Source organism: Bison bison, unplaced genomic scaffold, assembly GCF_000754665.1.
Source record: "Bison bison bison isolate TAMUID 2011002044 unplaced genomic scaffold, Bison_UMD1.0 scf7180017864473, whole genome shotgun sequence".
Taxonomy (NCBI): Eukaryota; Metazoa; Chordata; class Mammalia; order Artiodactyla; family Bovidae; genus Bison; species Bison bison.
The window spans coordinates 8199743-8217480 of NW_011495034.1; the positions used below are offsets into that span (position 1 = coordinate 8199743).

At 38.6% G+C, this 17738-nt stretch overlaps 1 protein-coding gene across 1 annotated transcript in view; it reads right to left on the bottom strand.

Moving 5' to 3' along the window:
• Positions 1-656: 656 nt before the first annotated feature.
• Positions 657-17738, bottom strand: part of SMPDL3A (sphingomyelin phosphodiesterase, acid-like 3A) — a 19773-nt gene continuing 2691 nt past the window's right edge. Inside the window, exons 2-8 of the mRNA XM_010861780.1 lie at positions 12010-12223; positions 10969-11113; positions 6070-6166; positions 5198-5367; positions 4421-4601; positions 2688-2812; positions 657-1507 (exon numbers count right to left, since the gene is read on the bottom strand). Of these exons, the coding sequence (XP_010860082.1) occupies positions 1190-1507; positions 2688-2812; positions 4421-4601; positions 5198-5367; positions 6070-6166; positions 10969-11113; positions 12010-12223 (1250 nt within the window). The 3' untranslated portion in view covers positions 657-1189. The remainder of the gene's footprint in view (positions 1508-2687; positions 2813-4420; positions 4602-5197; positions 5368-6069; positions 6167-10968; positions 11114-12009; positions 12224-17738) is intronic.

Sequence of the window (17738 nt, forward strand, 5' to 3'; positions counted from 1 at the left end):
TGACATCACTGACTCAATAGATATGAGTTTGAGTAAACTCCAGGAGTTGATGATGGACAGGGAGGCCTGGCGTGAAGCAGTCCATGCTATCACAGAGTCTGACATGACTGAGCAACTGAACTGAACTGAAGAAAAATATAGAGCTAACATCAACATAGCCACTGACTGAATTAGGAAATAAAACTTTCCCAATGCATTTAAGTCCTCTTATATATCTCTCCCCAATCAACTTTCCCATTCATTAACCTCCAACATTCTTGTATTTGATTTACCAACGTACCTCTTTTCGGGGGATCTGTTACATATATCTCCAAGCAATCTATACTATCAATATCTCTGCCCTTTTTAAAGTTTGATAAAATATTCTGTTTAGCCATTCTCCTGCAACATTCTCTTCCTTAAAACCTAGCAGTACTAAAAAGGGCTCTCCTTCACTCACAGAGTGAAGACAGGTAATGAAGTCCTGTCCCGTGATGTCTCATAGAATCAGAGACAGCTCTAATGTGAACTTGGTGTTTTCTCAAGAGCACAGACAATGCAAAAACAGGGTTAACCTCATGATACTTAAAACAGTTTGAACCTGAGTTTACACATGAAGTTTCCAAGAGAGTGAATTAAAAACTGAAAATGACCATGTTAAAAATAATTTATTCTTCTTAAGGAAAAATAATTTGTTTTATTGTATAAATGACAATTTCAACAAGAGTATAAATTAGGTACAATTATGTAAACTGGAAGATAGGGTGCGTGCGTGTTCAGTTGTATCCCACTCTTTCGGACCCCATGGACTGTAGCCCACCAAGCTCCTCTGTCCATGGAATTTTCAAGCAAGAATACTGGAGCAGGTTGCCATTTCCTACTCCAGGAGAACTTCCTGACCCAGGGATTGAACCTGCATTTCCTGAGTCTCCTGCCTTGGCACTGGCAGACAGGTTCTTTACCACTGAGCCACCTAGGAAGTCCTGGAAGATAGGGTGTTTACATTCAAACATCATTCTAGTGATGGGCAATTTAAATACATTTGATATAATAAAAATTGAGAGTGCTACATTTCTGCATCATAAAAAAGCAAAGACAGGAATTATTCCTGTCCACTCAGTAACTCACAAAGATTTGCATAACAGTTTCCACAAACTGATCTCAGAAGCAGAGTATCGTTTCATTATCAAAGAGAACAAACTGTGAAATATTACAATCTGTGCTTCATATGATATTGTCTGAAGCAATCTGTATAAGAAATAACATCAAGATTCATAATTGCACAAATCTGAAAGATCTTACATTTTCCCTGACAAATTACACTGCTGTCGTAACTCACAAAGAAGTATTTGTAGTATTTTATGAACTGTTTACTCTCTTGGATTGCAAATTGTTTAGCTAACTTATACAAACTTTTTGGCTGCAAATCTTGAATGTCATAGGCCTGGGTCAGGTTATACTCCAGCTTCCAATTGGATTCTCCCTTTAGATTAGCATCTGTCAGGTTCAAGTAATACTGCAGCATATCCTATAGTTAAAAAATAGTTAAAAAGAGTAATAAAGCCTGGTTCATATTTTGGCATATAACATACTGCATAGCAAGTAGAGTTCTTATTAGCATTTACGTTATCTTCTTAATCTTATGTAGTCAATTTAAAAACTGAGAATCATTTTTAAGGAAAAAGAGTCCCGATAGAAAAATCTATATTGTTTTGTTCATGTAAAATAGAATGAAAGAATATAATAGAAAATAATCCAATAGAAAATAATCCAACTATACAGAAAGATACACAGAATAAAAAGCCTTCAGTTTATACACCTCAGAAGTAACCACTGCTAACAACTGTCTATAAATCAGTTATATGCAGCAGGTGGCTTGTACAAGCCCACAAATGCTGTCAAATTTTCAGGAAACTCCAAGCTAGTTTATATCATTACCGCAGCTTGAAATTGGCCATTTGGGGAGTATTTATGCCATGGAAATTGGCAAACACTACAAAACAAAGCACCTTCCACCCCCCAGTGAGCCAGCTATTAAACGTTTACCAGCACTCCAGTGTATGCGTGCTGTTTCAGACTGTATGTACAAAAGAAATACAGGTATTTGATTTCTTTTTACTATCTTTTTCATTTTTTCATAAAATGAAATCACACTATACAAACTATTTTGCACTTTAAAAAATGACATAGTGTTATAGCAGGTACATCTTTCTATGTCAGTGTATACACATACACATGAGTTTCAGATCTAAGAATAGGCAACTAATAGCTGTAAAACATTTCTTTTGGACTATTCTGATCAGTCAATTGTTGTATTATCTTTCTTAATTTAAAGTTGATGGATTAAAACCAGATTTCTCCTGCACTATTGTTTTTTGTAAAAACATGCTCCAGGGAATAATAGAACTGTTGCTTACTAAATTTACCTAGAAGAAAAATGCAGTTCCATCAGTATAGACTTTACCTGAGAAATTCTTTTCAAATTACATATTTGTTGAAAGGTACAGTATTCATAAACTAAATGCCTAGCCTTTTGAAGGTGAATTGATATAAAGCTGACATTCAAAACACAAAAAAAGAAGACATCTTGAGATTTCAACATAAAGTACAACTTATAGTAGCTGTGTTGAAAACATTCAACTAAACTGATGAAAACTACATAGACATGCAAAACTATGAAGTCAATTCTAAAAGTTACACCAACTTACCAATAATTTATAATCACGAGGATCATACTGAAATAGTCTGACACCAGGATTGTTGGTCAGTCTCTCTAAAATACTTCTCACTGGAGTAACAGCAGGAGCCACAAACAAAGAATTTACTGGCTTTCCTAGACAAAACATATGTACATAAATGTATGTGTTTTTAACAATTGAGCTTAATAATATTAAAAAGTTTCAGATTAAACAGTCAAATAATGCATGATGCTTGATGGATCCTGATTTAAAACAACAGTAGACACTTTTGAGAAAACAGGGAAAGTTTTATTAGGAAGGAGATTAAAAGAATTATTGTTGGTTTTGTTAGTTAAGTTAATGGAATTATGATTATGTTGTTATCCAAATATTTTACCAATGTGTGATTCATGTAGTGTTGAAATACATTTAATGTTTGACATTTACTTTCAAATACCTCAAAAAAAAAGAATCATGGGTAAAACAAATCTTGATAGATATTTGAATATCTCTGCTTTTATATATATTTGAAATTTTTCATGATAAAAATATCCAACTTATTACAAATATACACACATGAAAAATACAAGGCTAGTTTTTTTGTACTCCACCTATGACAATATTCCAATAATTACATAATAAGAATTTGATTAAAGTGTCACCATGTTTTATGTCTATTATAGGACTAAATTTCTTTCTGAGTAAAAAAGCTATCAAAGGCTGAAAAATGGTCATTTTTTACCAAGTCCAGTCATCCTAGATGAAAAAGGCAAAACATTTCAAAAATGTTCTCCAATTACTGAAATATATATATATATATATTGATTTTTATCCTGGCTGACTACTAAAAAATCAAAACTTTTATTTTGTTAACTCTCAGTTTTCTGCCTTCATTCAGAAGTTATCTTTAAGAATAGATAATCATTGTCTTATTTAACGCAAGTGCTCCTTCTGTTTTTCTTCTTTTAATGCTGAGTAGATGACCATGTTGGTAAGCACTTTAAAGTTAAGAGCTTAATATATTTTACTTTAAACCACAGTAAACTGTGCTTTGCTCTTTAAATTCTAAGTAAAACTAGTCATAGCAAAAGAAACTTGAGGACTTCCCTGGTGGTCCAGCGGTTAAGAATCCATCCACCTACAGATGCAGGGGACACAGGTTCGGTCCCTGGTCCAGGAAGAGTCCACATGCTGAGGGACAACTAAGCCTGTGTGCCATAACTACTGAAGCCCGCACACCCTAGGGCCTGTACTCCCCAGCAAGAGAAGCCACAGCAATGAGAAGCATGCACCCCACAACTAGAGAAGCCTGCACGCAGCAGCAAAGACCCAGCGCAGTCAAAAATAAATACATTTTTTTTAAAGTATGGCAAAACCCACCACAATATTATAATTAACCTCCAATTAAAAATAAATGAATAAAAAAAAAGAAAGAAAGAATCTTGAGTCTCACAAGTAAAACAAAAACAGTGCTTCTCGAAGCTTTCAGACCTAAAAGAACATTGGAGTGAGCTGAAGGTTTCAGAGGCTTTTGGGTCAACAGCGATCAGATGGTGATGGCTTTGGGAAGTTAATAAGAAGTCCAGCAATTGGACTAGATATAGTCTTACACGCTATAGGACGATATATATATTCATTGAAGGTAAGTGAGAACAAGCTAGTGCTGGCAAGTAGATTTAATAAACTTTAAATTTATTGGATCAGTAAAAGTTAATATTCACTATTTTGTGTAGCAAATGGATACAAATAGAACATTCTATTACCTTTTTTATCTGAAAGAACCATAATACTATCTCTGTGAGTATGTCCATAAAATTGTCCTGCAATGATGTCACTGTATTTTCTAAAAATGTCTATCAATTTCTCATTATGGTATTTTCTCATTGCTGAGATGCCCCTTGCATAAGGCAGATACCCCACTGGAACATGAGCTATGATGTACACCTGGGGAGAGAAACACAAAGAGGACTGATGGGATTCTTTCTGCACATTTATCATAACAAAAAGACATTTAGATACCCAAGATTGAAAGTACACTAATTAAACTTTAGAAAACAAATACACCATCTCTCCTACTCATTTATCAAAAAAGGAGAAATTATGAAACTATTAATGGTCTTAAATTTATACTTGTCTATTTAAACTGCATGGTTTATGATATAATAGTCCTCCCAGGTGGCGCTAGTGGTAAAGAACCCGCCTACCAATGCAGGAGACATGAGAGACGTGGGTTTGATCCCTGGGTTGGGAAGATCCCCTGGACATTATGATATTAGGTAACTGTGACCATGCTGCAGTCCATGGGATCGAAAAGAGAAGGACATGACTGAGCGACTGAACTGAACTGAACTGAACTGATCAAGCCTTAGAGCAAAATAAAACAAAACTGGCATCAACAAAAGAGCAAATCATGAACTGTTTCATGCAAGAACATCTTTAAATTTTAATACTTTTATTAATACCTGACCTCTTGCAAGTGTAATAAATTCACAAGTATAACCGTCTGTTTATCCCCAGTGATGTTGGTCTATGGCATCTACCTTCTCTTTATTTTGCTGAGAGCTGTTCAGTGTATTTTCTAGCCATTCAAATTGATTTGCTGGATCAGTCTGATTTAGGGTCACGGAATTTGGGCCATAGTATAAGTTTGTGTTGAGACTGATGATCCGAAGTTTCGGATTATTTGAAACTTTCTGTGTATAAAAGCCACCTATAAAAACAAATTTTAAACATATTCTATTACTAAAATAATACACAGATACATAGACACTGTGAAAGCAAAAATCTTAATTAAGGTTTACAATCCTTTCAGGAAGGTTATACTTATTTCTCATTGCCTCGTTTGCACTTAAATAGGCTTATCATCGGATAAGAATCAGATTTAACAAACACTGAAAACCTTCTCTGTGTCAATTCCAGAGCTGCCACTTCCACATACTGAGGTCACAACAGTTGTATTTAACATTCTTATGAAAAGATAACTAGGCAATGAGGTACTGATTTTTATCAAGGAACGATTAACAAATCAACTTCTACCTTTGTATATTTGGGGAATTAAGATAAGAGATACAATGAAATCTAAAATCTAAAGAATGAGAACACTGAAGATACAATAGCAGATAAATCAAAGCTGCTAGCCTCTCAGGTGAGATGGGGCTTAAATGCATAGCTGTGAACCAGTGAGCCAGTGACAGAACACTGCTGTCATGGCGCTTTCAGAGTTAGTGGACCTTGGCCCACTCACCATTCATGCCACTCCTCGGCTTTCAAACATGGTAAGGCCTCTCGGAAAACTGGGCACAGAGACTCTTCAGAATTGGCACACCCAAGCAAACACTAAACATCTAAGTCCAAACGATATTAACTGGACAAAAACAGAGACAAAATAAGGCTGAGTAAATCTTTCACTTACCTTTCCTTAAAGTAGTAATAGCGTCTTCAGTCAGCCATGGTTTCCAGAGGTTTGCTACTGCATTGTACACTTTGCTGTTGACTACAGGCAGTTGATCCTGGCCACAAACAATATAATCCAACATTGAAACTCTGAAGATACATGGATGAATTAATTTAAACATGACTTGAGAGATTACTACCATAGGAGGCATCTGGAGATGCTGGAATACTAGATATACTTAATTTTTCAAGGAATTTATGGCTTTGTTGGGGAGATGGAGAACAAAATGCAAGCAGCCATCTATAAGACAGTGTGCTAGGAACCATCGCAAGGATCTTGTGAGTGGAGAAACAAGAATAATCAAGGCTGCCCTAGAGAGTCAGCAGGGAGAGTGAGAAGAGCATTTGAACCAGACCTTGAAGAATGATTTCATCAAGTTGATAGGAAAGGGAATCAAAGTAAAAACAATGGCCCAGACACCAACATGGTGCCGTATACAGAAAAAAGCCCTTGTTTTGGCATAACTGAAGTACAAAATGGATGTGGGAGTGTGCTCATTAGACACTGAAGGCTACTTTGCCCCTGAAAATTTAAGTTCTGGTGTAGCATTCCTAGGAAGTGGAGAAAACGTCATGATTTCAGAATTCAACAAAGTCCTCTGAAATGTTAACACTAGTATAAAGCATTTTAACTTCTTGAAAGAAGACTTATAACCACATGTTTTTGATTTGAAGTCTCTTTATGTCAACCCTGAATATTCATTGGAAAGATTGATGCTGAAGCCGAAGTTCTAATACTTTGGCCACCTGATGCAAAGAGCCGACTCACTGGAAAAGACCCTGATGCTGGGAAAGACTGAAGCCAAAAGGAGAAGAGGGTGGCAGAGGATGAGATAGATAGCATCACCGACTCAATGGAATGAATTTGAGCTAACTCTGGGAGATAGTGAAGGACAGGGAAGCCTGGCATGCTGCAGTCCATGGGGTCGCAAAGAGACACAACTTAGTGACTAAACAACAACTCTTCACGTTAGCCTAAATCATATCATTTTGATTTTCTAAATATTATATGTATAATATATTAGACAGTATTTTTATCATCCTACTTTATCGTATCATTATTAAAGAACCCTTATGGTGACATAAGCTCTAGACAAGAAAAATAAAGCTTCAAGAAAATAGATACTGAATAAAAACTCAGAAATCATTTGTGAAATTGAGTGATTATTTCTATTTTCTTTTCAAAAAATTATACTAAAAAACTGAAGCCATTTTCTTCACTTTCTTCATTTCCCTCTGTATATTGGTGACCCAGACCTATTTCTTCAAGGAGTTTCACTGACATCATTAATTAAAATGCTTTACCTTTTTAAAAATGACATTCAAGTCACATTAGTTCCTAATACATATGCCTAAAACTGAACTGAATACATGATTAAAATATAACTATATTCAGGGAAAGTTGTAAGCAAATGACTTCTGTTAACTGAAGGTAATTATTCAAAGTATATTTTCAGTTTGTGTCAGAGATCGGAGTGATCTGTCTGAAAGCTACACAGTGGCTTTACCCGATCTAAATCTTATCAAACATTGGTAAGCATCATCATCATAAAAAAACCTAACATTTTAGCCATTTATTTACTTCAGGATGGATGCCAAGATACTGGTATAGTCATGTAGAGTCAAAATTATATAAACATTACCCTAGACTTTTCTCTCTACTTTAAACATGAGAAATATGAGCAGCAGAGTTAAGTGATTTATTCAGGGAGAGCTTGTCAGTTCTAGTTCAGTTCAGTCACTCAGTTGTGTCCAACTCTTTGTGACCCCATGAATCGCAGCACGTCAGGCCTCCCTGTGCATCACCAACTCCCGGAGTTCACTCAGACTCAAGTCCATGGAGTCAGTGATGCCATCCAGCCATCTCATCCTCTGTCGTCCCCTTCTCCTCCTGCCCCCAATCCCTCCCAGCATCAGAGTCTTTTCCAATGAGTCAACTCTTCACATGAGGTGGCCAAAGTACTGGAGTTTCAGCTTTAGCATCATTCCTTCCAAAGAAATTCCAGGGCTGATCTCCTTTAGAATGGACTGGTTGGATCTCCTTGCAGTCCAAGGGACTCTCAAGAGTCTTCTCCAACACCACAGTTCAAAAGCATCAATTCTTCGGCACTCAGCCTTCTTCACAGCCCAACTCTCACATCCATACATGACCACTGGAAAAACCATAGCCTTGACTAGACGGACCTTTGTTGGCAAAGTAATGTCTCTGCTTTTGAATATGCTATCTAGGTTGGTCATAACTTTCCTTCCAAGGAGTAAGCATCAGTTCCAGAGCTAGATATAAATTCCACATCTTTCTACCATCACTTTTATATCCAATTATCCATTGCACAATGCGAAGTGGTGCCACCCACAGTTAGGCGGCACCAGCTTTGCCAGTGTAGGAGTATATAAGGATGCTGGTCTGGGCTGCTTCCTTGCGTGGTAATGGGAAGAAATCCTTGAGCTGTCCATATGAATATCTACTTCTGACATAATGGGTGGGAACTTGTGTCTGTATGTTTATGTAGCTATGTTTATATACACGTTGATGGGAGAAATAACACATCCAATTTATTTATTACTAATATTCACCAGAATTTGATCTCAGATATGAGTAGCCTCTAGGTGAATTTGTTGTGGGGCTTTCATGTTACATTTGACATTCCTGAAACTGGGATGGAAGGAAAGATGGCAAAATAGTAGAAAGAAGATTTTCAGATACAAGATCACAAGCCAGAAAGAGGAAAACATTAGCTGTTTAAGGTAAAAGGCTGCCCAATTTATCCTAGTTATACATGTAATAGGATATATTTTAGACTTCGATAGTACCTATATCTTTGAATTATTATATGATTTGGCTTCACAAAAAGAAGGCAGAGAAAAAAGTAAAATGAAACCAATCCTCAGAGGAGTTAGGAAAGACGTGTCCCGTGTCCCTGCTTCATGCTACAAAACCACCACTCCACTGACTGAGGGCTTATAATGTGCCAGGTAGGAAACTATGCCCTTTCCACCGAGCATCACTCAGATCAGATCAGATCAGATCAGTGTCCGACTCTTTGCGACCCCAGGAATCGCAGCACGCCAGGCCTCCCTGTCCATCACCAACACCCGGAGTTCACTGAGACTCACATCCATTGAGTCAGTGATGCCATCCAGCCATCTCATCCTCTGTCGTCCCCTTCTCCTCTTGTCCTCAATCCCTCCCAGCATCAGAGTGTTTTCCAATGAGTCAACTCTTCGCATGAGCATCACTAATTCTCCCCAAAACTTTGCAAGGTTAAGTATTACTGCTCTTGTTTACAAATGATCAGGGATAATTACATGCATTACTCAAGTTGCTCAGCTATTAGAAGCAGGACAGGTTTTTAAATTCTAATGAATGTGACACTAAACCCCACAGGTTTCCATTACAGCAGTCTGTCTGTCACCTAAAGCTTATAAAAACAATGTGTGTAACCTCTGGTTCCTGGAGACTGTCCACCTCCAGCCCTCTGCTCTGTGTGGTCTCACATTTCAACAGTAACAAAAGCTGATCACTATGTTAAGAGGCTGACTGTCACCAAGACTCACATATTATTCATCTCAAGACTAGAGGCCAGACCCAGGAAGTCACTTAAACTTAAGCTCGTCCTAAAGTGCAACTTTCAAAGTCACAGTATTTAGATTAATTAACTAATATAATCAAGACCCTTATTAAGCAGTCTTTTGACATGAGATGGAAAACATATTCTAAACACAGAGCAAACGCAGACAAAGAAAGGCATGAAAGTAAACACCATGTTCAGGAAATGCTGATACGTTAGTCTGGCAAGAGCAAAGGACCTGTGAAAGGATGTTTGTTCAGCTGAACACAAAAGATACAGGATGTGGGCTCTGCCACTGAGTGACTGAGCAGTTAAACGAGCACAGTTCTGGGCCTCAGTTTCCTCATTTATAAACTGAAGAGTTAATCTAGACCAAGGGTCAGCAAACTGTTTCTATACAGGGTCAAATAATAATACTTTAGGCTTCGGGGTCATATAATCAATATGGTAACTATTCTTTGCTGTCACAGTACACAATCAACCGCAGGTAAAACAGAAAGAACAGCCATGGCTCTATTCCAATAAAACTTTTATTTACAAAATCAACTGTCAGGCCATATCCTGACCACAGGCCCTGGTTTGTCAAGCCCTGCAATAATCTCTAAGATCTCTTGAATCTGAACAAATGTAAGATTCTACACTGCTACAGCAGATCCCTGTTACTGGAACTGCTATCTGACTGTTATGCACAGGCTGTTTAATAAAACAGCCACTCTAATAAAGGTTGAAGCCTCAGTTGTATCAGACATTAAAAATATTCTGAACATACTCTCTGCCTTGAATTATATTTTGAACATGGACTTCCCTTCCCTTCTTCTCTTCCCATAGAAGGGAAGATAATTCTCTATGCTTTGTTTTTAATCACAATCCAGCTTAGATCAGAGCATGAGTAGCTTAGTATGTCTAATAGAAATTCTAAAGCATGTAAACATTTGTCAATATTAACCTTTTTATGCTAGCCTGAACATGGAAATTAAAATGAACAAAATAATTCCAAAAAAAAAAAAAAACTGAGGAAGAATAAGAAGGAAATCACAAATTAATAATCCATCAACTAATAATCTGCTTCCAAAACCTCACTATGGACATAACTTTTTTGAACTATTAAGAGTCAGTTTTAAGTCCCCAAACCATGTGTCTTGCCATCCTTGATGGTTAGTGTTAAGAGCACACTCTACCTCCATGAGCCCTGATCCCATGCTCTGTTATCAACCAGTTAGTTGCAAAACTTTGACACTACTGATGGGGAAAATCCTTCAAGCATTTCCAGAAGTTGTGGTCAAATTTACCTGTGGCCAGTAGTCATGATTACCCAATGCAGGGAAAACCTGGAGATTTGGAAAGAGACGCTGGATAGTGGTCGTGATATTAGCAATCACATTTATGACTTTGTCTGTTGAGAGTTCAAGCACTGGAACATGAGGTGGGCTATCCCTGCAAAGAAGACAGAATCATAGAAAACAAAATCGGCTTCTATAAAAAGTCACTAGACTCTTGTGTAAAGCTTTGCTGAAGTGTCATTGTCGAAGTCAACCATAAATCAACAGATGATAAAGAGCTGATAAACTACTCTGCACTTACTTTTGTTCCACTGAGAACCCTAAAGAAAAAGAAAACCTGTGAAATACAAAAGCTAAACTGAAAATGTCAGCCTATTTCACTGCCTGACTGAAGATTTATAAGAGGCAAAAATGCTTAGTAATTAAAAGCACAGACTCCAGGGCAAAAGTGCCAGGTTTGCCCTCTTATAGCTGTGAGCACTTGGACAAGCTACTTAGATGCTCAGGGCCTTAATGTCCTTATCTGTAAAATGGGAAGAATAATAACAATTTCTATTGCGGAGATTGAACGAGTTACAACGTATAAGTTAAAATAAGGCCATGATCATTATTGCGGGTACAGGAAATACAGAACTCTTCACTCTGTCGTGATGAATAGAATTAGTTAACTACACCACCAGAAGATGATGTTTGTAAAATCGCTATCACAGGTTAATTCCCATTGCTGACTTTTGTTTTTTGATTATTTAACCAAGACTTATTATCACATTAATAAACATCTCAAGATAATGACACAAAAAGCTATTTATAAACTCATCTCTTAGTTAATATGGACATATTTCTAGAGGATATATTCTAAACAAATAAAACTGGGACTTTGAAAGTTTTTCTTATGCCTAATAATGCTGACTTATTTGATCTAGTATTTTTTAAGCACCAATAATTCTTAACATGTAAATTAAGTTTCTGATGAAATTCAACATCTTAATGAAGCTTAGGACACTGTAGATATATACTCAGTAACTATATGATATTTATGTAATCACTCACCCTGTCCATATCATAAAAGATACTTTTTGTCCTGAATTTTTAATAAAATCAAGTGCTGAAAAAATGAGACGATATGGAGAATCACACATTACATCTCCAAAAGGACCAGGATCTGAGGCTTCTGCACCTTTGGAGGAAGCGCACACTTTCGTGTGGTCACCTGTGATGTGGTAAGTAGGATCTAAGTGGAAGTCCGTCACGTGCCAAAACTGTCCTGTTGATGAGAAAACAAGTGGTGTTAAACCTACTTCTCTTTTGGAATTCCCATACAAATATTTACAGTAAGACGAAACAGGAGTTCCATTCTGTGTTAGAGGAAAGCCTTAGCAATTTAAATATCCATGTGCTGAGTAGCTCAGTAGTCCTGTCCAACTTTTTGTGAACCCAGGGACTGTAGCCCTCCTGGCTCATCTGTCCATGACATTTCCCAGGAAAGAATACTGGAATGGATTTACACTTCCTTCTCCAGAGGATCTTCCCACCCCAGGGATCAAACCCACGTCACTTGCATCTCCTACATTGGCAGGTGGATTCTTTACTACTAGTGCCACCGGGGAAGCCCAAATATCCATATGCCCTGAAATTAAGCACAGTCTTTCCCTGTGAGAAATACTGACTCTAAAGATAGTACGAAGATTTTACCAGAATTCACTACTTGCACACAACAAAATTGATGAAATCAGTGACAGCATGACTACTTAACAATGACCTGATAACAAACATAAGTTTTCATAGTGATATACATGGAAACCCCTTTCTGGGAAGTCCATAATAATCCCATATATTGTATCTTAATATGCTTATTAAGGAAGAAGCTTAATATGCTTAAGGAAGAAGCATATCTTCTTCATTATAGAACTTAATGTTTTAGAAATTATTTTCTCCTTGTAGAAAAATGGACATAAAAATATGATGTGTTTTGTTAGGGTTACACAGTGAAGAGATTGCAGATGTTTGTATGTATGTTAGTCGTTCAGTCACGTCTGACTCTTTGCCACCTCATGGACTGTAGCCAGCCAGGCTCCTGTGTTCATGGAATTCTCCAGGCAAGAATACGGAAATGGGTAGCCATTGCCTTCTCTAGGGGATCTTCCCAACCCACGTATCCGCATCACAGGCAGATTCTTTACTGTCTGAGCCACCAGGAAAGAGATTTCAGAACTTATAACTAAAAAATCTTGCTCCTAATTTCGCGTAAAACCTTGCCTCTCAACATTAATGGAAAATGAGTCTTTAGCTTTCAGCCAAAAATAGCCATTGCTAGAGGTTCTCAAAAGCTATTTAATAGAGGAACATCTTCTATTATACACAGTCTAAAATGTTAATAATAACATTAAGGGAAGCATTTGTTAAAGAAGATGCTTCCATTTGGGTTTTCAGGGAGAAGCCCAGGAACCATTTGATAGCACCCTTGCTTGGAAATCATCTTGACAAAGATTCTTTCATTGAAGGAAACACTAGTACTAATAAGCATAGTAGCAGCCCTCTTTATCAAGTATTCACCATATGCCAGACATTGTGGAAACAACTGAAATATACTATGCAATTTCATTCTCAAAACTACTTCTTAAGCAGGAATCCCTGTTCCTATTTTAGAGTTGAGAAATTAATAATGGGTCAATTATAACATTTGCTCTAGTATATACAGCTTTAGAAACAGGAGAGCCAAAATCTGAACCCCCGTTTTGAAAGGCTCTCAAGTTTGCCCTCAAGTTTGATTTACATATATCTTCATGAGACTTTTTCACGCTTTGAATTTTGAGCTTAATCTGCTAATGACTAATTTACAATAGGAAACACATCAGAAGTGACAGAGTAGCAACATACCACACCAAGAGCATGGAAAAAATGAGCAGAATACAAAGTTTTATCTATACAAATAATAAAAAGCTAAGTTTGCACCTGAGAAAATACTTGAATAAAACCCAAAGCTGGATAATAAAGTAGAAAATTGAAAGCAGTTGATTTAAGGTGGAAAAGGCATATTATATATATTTGGGATGTTGTTTCTCCACGATGTTGTTACAATAGCACATTTTAAGCCCATAGCTAAGAAGTGGTAGATAAAAAAATCCAGAACAAAGTAGTCCTCAAATAGTCTTCATGGTCAATTACTTGGTATTCAGTCCTCATTTGAAAACTTTTGCCATGAATAATTTATTTTATTCCATAATGCAGAAAGTACTCCAACTTTTTCCCAGCTTGGACCTACTTTACTCAGCACATAAAGTGGATTGGCAGATAACTCAGAATTATCCTGGAGACAGCTCTTTCTTGGGGTATAAATATACACTGCATCTCAGTTTTATGTAAATATGTATATTATTCAAAGAATGTTAAGGTGTGTAGTGAACTTACAAGCAGAAAAGCATAGTGTTATGGTTAAGAATGGGGGCTCCACAGACTTCCCTGGCAGTCCAGTGGTTAAGACTATGTGCTCCCAAAGCTGGGGACATGGGTTCAAGTCCTGGTTAGGGAACAAAAGTCCCACATGCCCCGCCACATAGCAAAATAAATAATTTTAAAAATAAAAATTAAAAATGAATAGGGGCTCCAGAGTTAGACTGCCTGACTTCAAACCCAAGCTCTTCTTCCCAATCTAGTTGTATGATCTTGGCCTGTTTCATCTGTAAAATGGAAATAATATTATTGTCTACTGAATAAGAGTTAAGTGACTTAGTAGAAATAAAGGCCTGGTACTTGGTAAGCTCAGCATTAGTTATATTATTCTTCATTTGTAATGTCAAGTTTGCATTTGACACTGAATTTCCTCATTTCCAAGTAGTGGAAATGTATTGAGTGCTTACTTTAATACTGTTTCTTATGCTTTACATGTATTTACTGACCACTATTTTCATTTTACAGATAAGTCCAAATCACATACGTCATATGCAACAGAACTAAGACAGCAATTCCAGAAATCTGATTCCAGAGTTGATACTGTTCTGAACAACCGCACACAGTGCCTCAGCGTGTTAGTTCACATGCAAAAGTCCTTTCAGAATAACAGTCCTTCCACCTCACTTGCCTCATGCAAAACAGGTAACACACCTACAGGAAATACTGCGTCAAGTAAGGGACAGGAAATTACTAATATATTACATTTCTAAACAAAACTTTTGTAAAACAAAGCTGGAAACACATTGAAGACACTCGTCTAATGTAACCTGTTACCTGGATTTATACATCCCCAGCATCTAGAAAATATCTGATCTATGGTAGGTCCCCAATAAACATTCTTTAATTTAGGCACAGGAAGATTCAGGATTTCCTCAAGATCACATGGTGACTCGGTAATGAAAGCTGAAATGCAACCAGTCTCTCCAGATTTTCAGTCTAGCGCTCTTTCCACTACCATTGCACTGCTGAACATATCAGTAGGGGGTAATTATTTAGATACACTGAAGGGTGTCTTTAAGGAGAAGCCAAGAACGGAGCCCTGATAGGTTCTTAACCCGGGATTTATCAATAATAAACATCTAGAGACCTCACCTCCTGCCTCTAATGAAATGTATACAAAATCCTGTTTGTGTGTGTGTGTGTCCAAGGCTATAGACCTGGCCTGTGGCAGAGCCCACTCTTCAACCCAGATTCTCTGGTTCACAGTCCAACATGCTTTTCACTACTCAATTATCACATCTTGTTTGGCAAATAGGGAAATCTCATGTGTCTCAGTGGTAAAGAATCCACCTGCAATGCAGGTGACACAGGTTCGATTCCTGGGTCAGGAAGATCCCTGGAGAAGGAAATAGCAACCCATTCCAGTATTCTTGCCTGAAAAATCCCCGGGACAGAGAGGAGCCTGGCGGACTACACACAGTCCATGAGGTCTCAAAGAGTCAAACATGGCTTAGTGACTAAATCTTTTAGAAGATTCTCACAAATGTATATTGGGTGTTTGAACCCTGTTCCCCCTCTCCCTGTCTCTTCCTCAGGCAACAACTCTGAGTAGCTTCCTTACAGAAACAAGGAGCTGCGGAGATTCACCAGACCACAGAAATCTGTCATGGAGGCCTTCAGCAACCAGACCCTTAAAACCAAAAGGTGAATTTGCCAAGGGCTGGCCTCCTGCAATCTAGGACATTTTATCTCAGAATCCTAAACAGCCACATAATTGAAGAAAGACAGCTTTAATGAAAGCAGAAATCAGCATACATAAGTATTTGGGGACAATTTTTTGTTACGACGGACAGTTGGGAAACCAGACTGACAGTTTTAGCTTTCAAATGAGTCATGAGCAGCTGAGTCATGAGGACTTGGCTCTTGGACAAATAGGCGTGTGAGAAAGTAAAGTGATAAAGATAAGCAGTCTCAGCAGTCAGCACTGCGCTGTTTCAGAGACAGCTATGCCCAAACCACAAAACATAAAAATAACTCCACCTTGCCCATTCCCCCTCCTCTAGATAACAGAGCCACCACCAGCACTTGTGTGCGGAGTCTGTGTCCAACTCTTTGTGACCCTATGAATTGCAGCCCATAGGATTCTCCAGGCAAGAATACTGGTGTGGGTTGCCATGCTCTCCTCCAGGGGATCTTCCCAACCCAAGGTTGAACTCATGTCTCCTACACTGGAAAGCTGTTTTTTTTACCACTGAGTCCCCTGGGAAGCCCAGATAACTGAGCAATTCTATTTGAAAATGAGTCAGGGAGGTGGGGATATCCTGACACTGAAGGCTCATATGGCATCATAACATCTCCCATCCAACGTTTATCTATTCAGGACCAGTGGTTCTCAAACTCCAGCATCTACCAGAATCAGCTGGAGGGTTTGTTACACGGATGGTTGGGGTTTCGGATTTAGTAAGACTTCAGTTCAGTTCAGTCGCTCAGTCGTGTCCGACTCTTTGCGACCCCATGAATCGCAGCACGCCAGGCCTCCCTGTCCATCACCAACTCCCGGAGTTTACTCAAACTCATGTCCATCGAGTCGGTGATGCCATCCAGCTATCCCATCCTCTGTCGTCCCCTTCTCCTCCTGCCTTCAATCTTTCCCAGCATCAGGGAGTCAGCTCTTCACATCAGGTGGCCACAGTATTGGAGTTTCAGCTTCAGCATCAGTCCTTCCAATGAACACCCAGGACTGATCTCCTTTAGAATGAACTGGTTGGATCTCCTTGCAGTCCAAGGGACTTGGGGGTGACTAAAAACTTGCACTTTTAACCCGTTTCGGTGATGCTGGGGCTCTTGGTCCCAGACTTCACTTTGAGAATCACTTCCATCCAGGTAGGCGTTGGGAATGAATAAAACTGACTCTGCCCTCAGAGAACCCAAGGGCGTCCAGGTAAAGTGAAATGAAGGCCCCGAGCGTTCTAACGTAGCCTAACGAGTAGGGAGCGCGGTGCCTGCGGCCGTGCTGTGGTTGGTGAAGTAGGACGAAAAGGTCACCAAACTTGGCGAGCAAGATGGAATAAACTCCGAGTCGCACTGAAATGTACACTGCTGAGCGATTGAAACCCGGCAGCTCCCCCGCCCTACAAGGGCAGATTCGGGGCCCCTGGGAATGCGGGACATCCAGCCCCCAGCTTCTTTTTTCCCTCGAGACACCCAATGTTTCCTTCCTTTTGCCCGGGAGCAAAACACATATGGAGACACAAAGTGAAAACAACTGCACGAGAAGAGCAGCGCCCTGCAGTGCCCCCACTGTTGTCAGCCAGTCCCGATCTCCCCGCCGAGCCGAGCGGGCACTCTGGTGCCTCCGTCACCTCGCCCTCCCGGCGTCCCGCAACCGG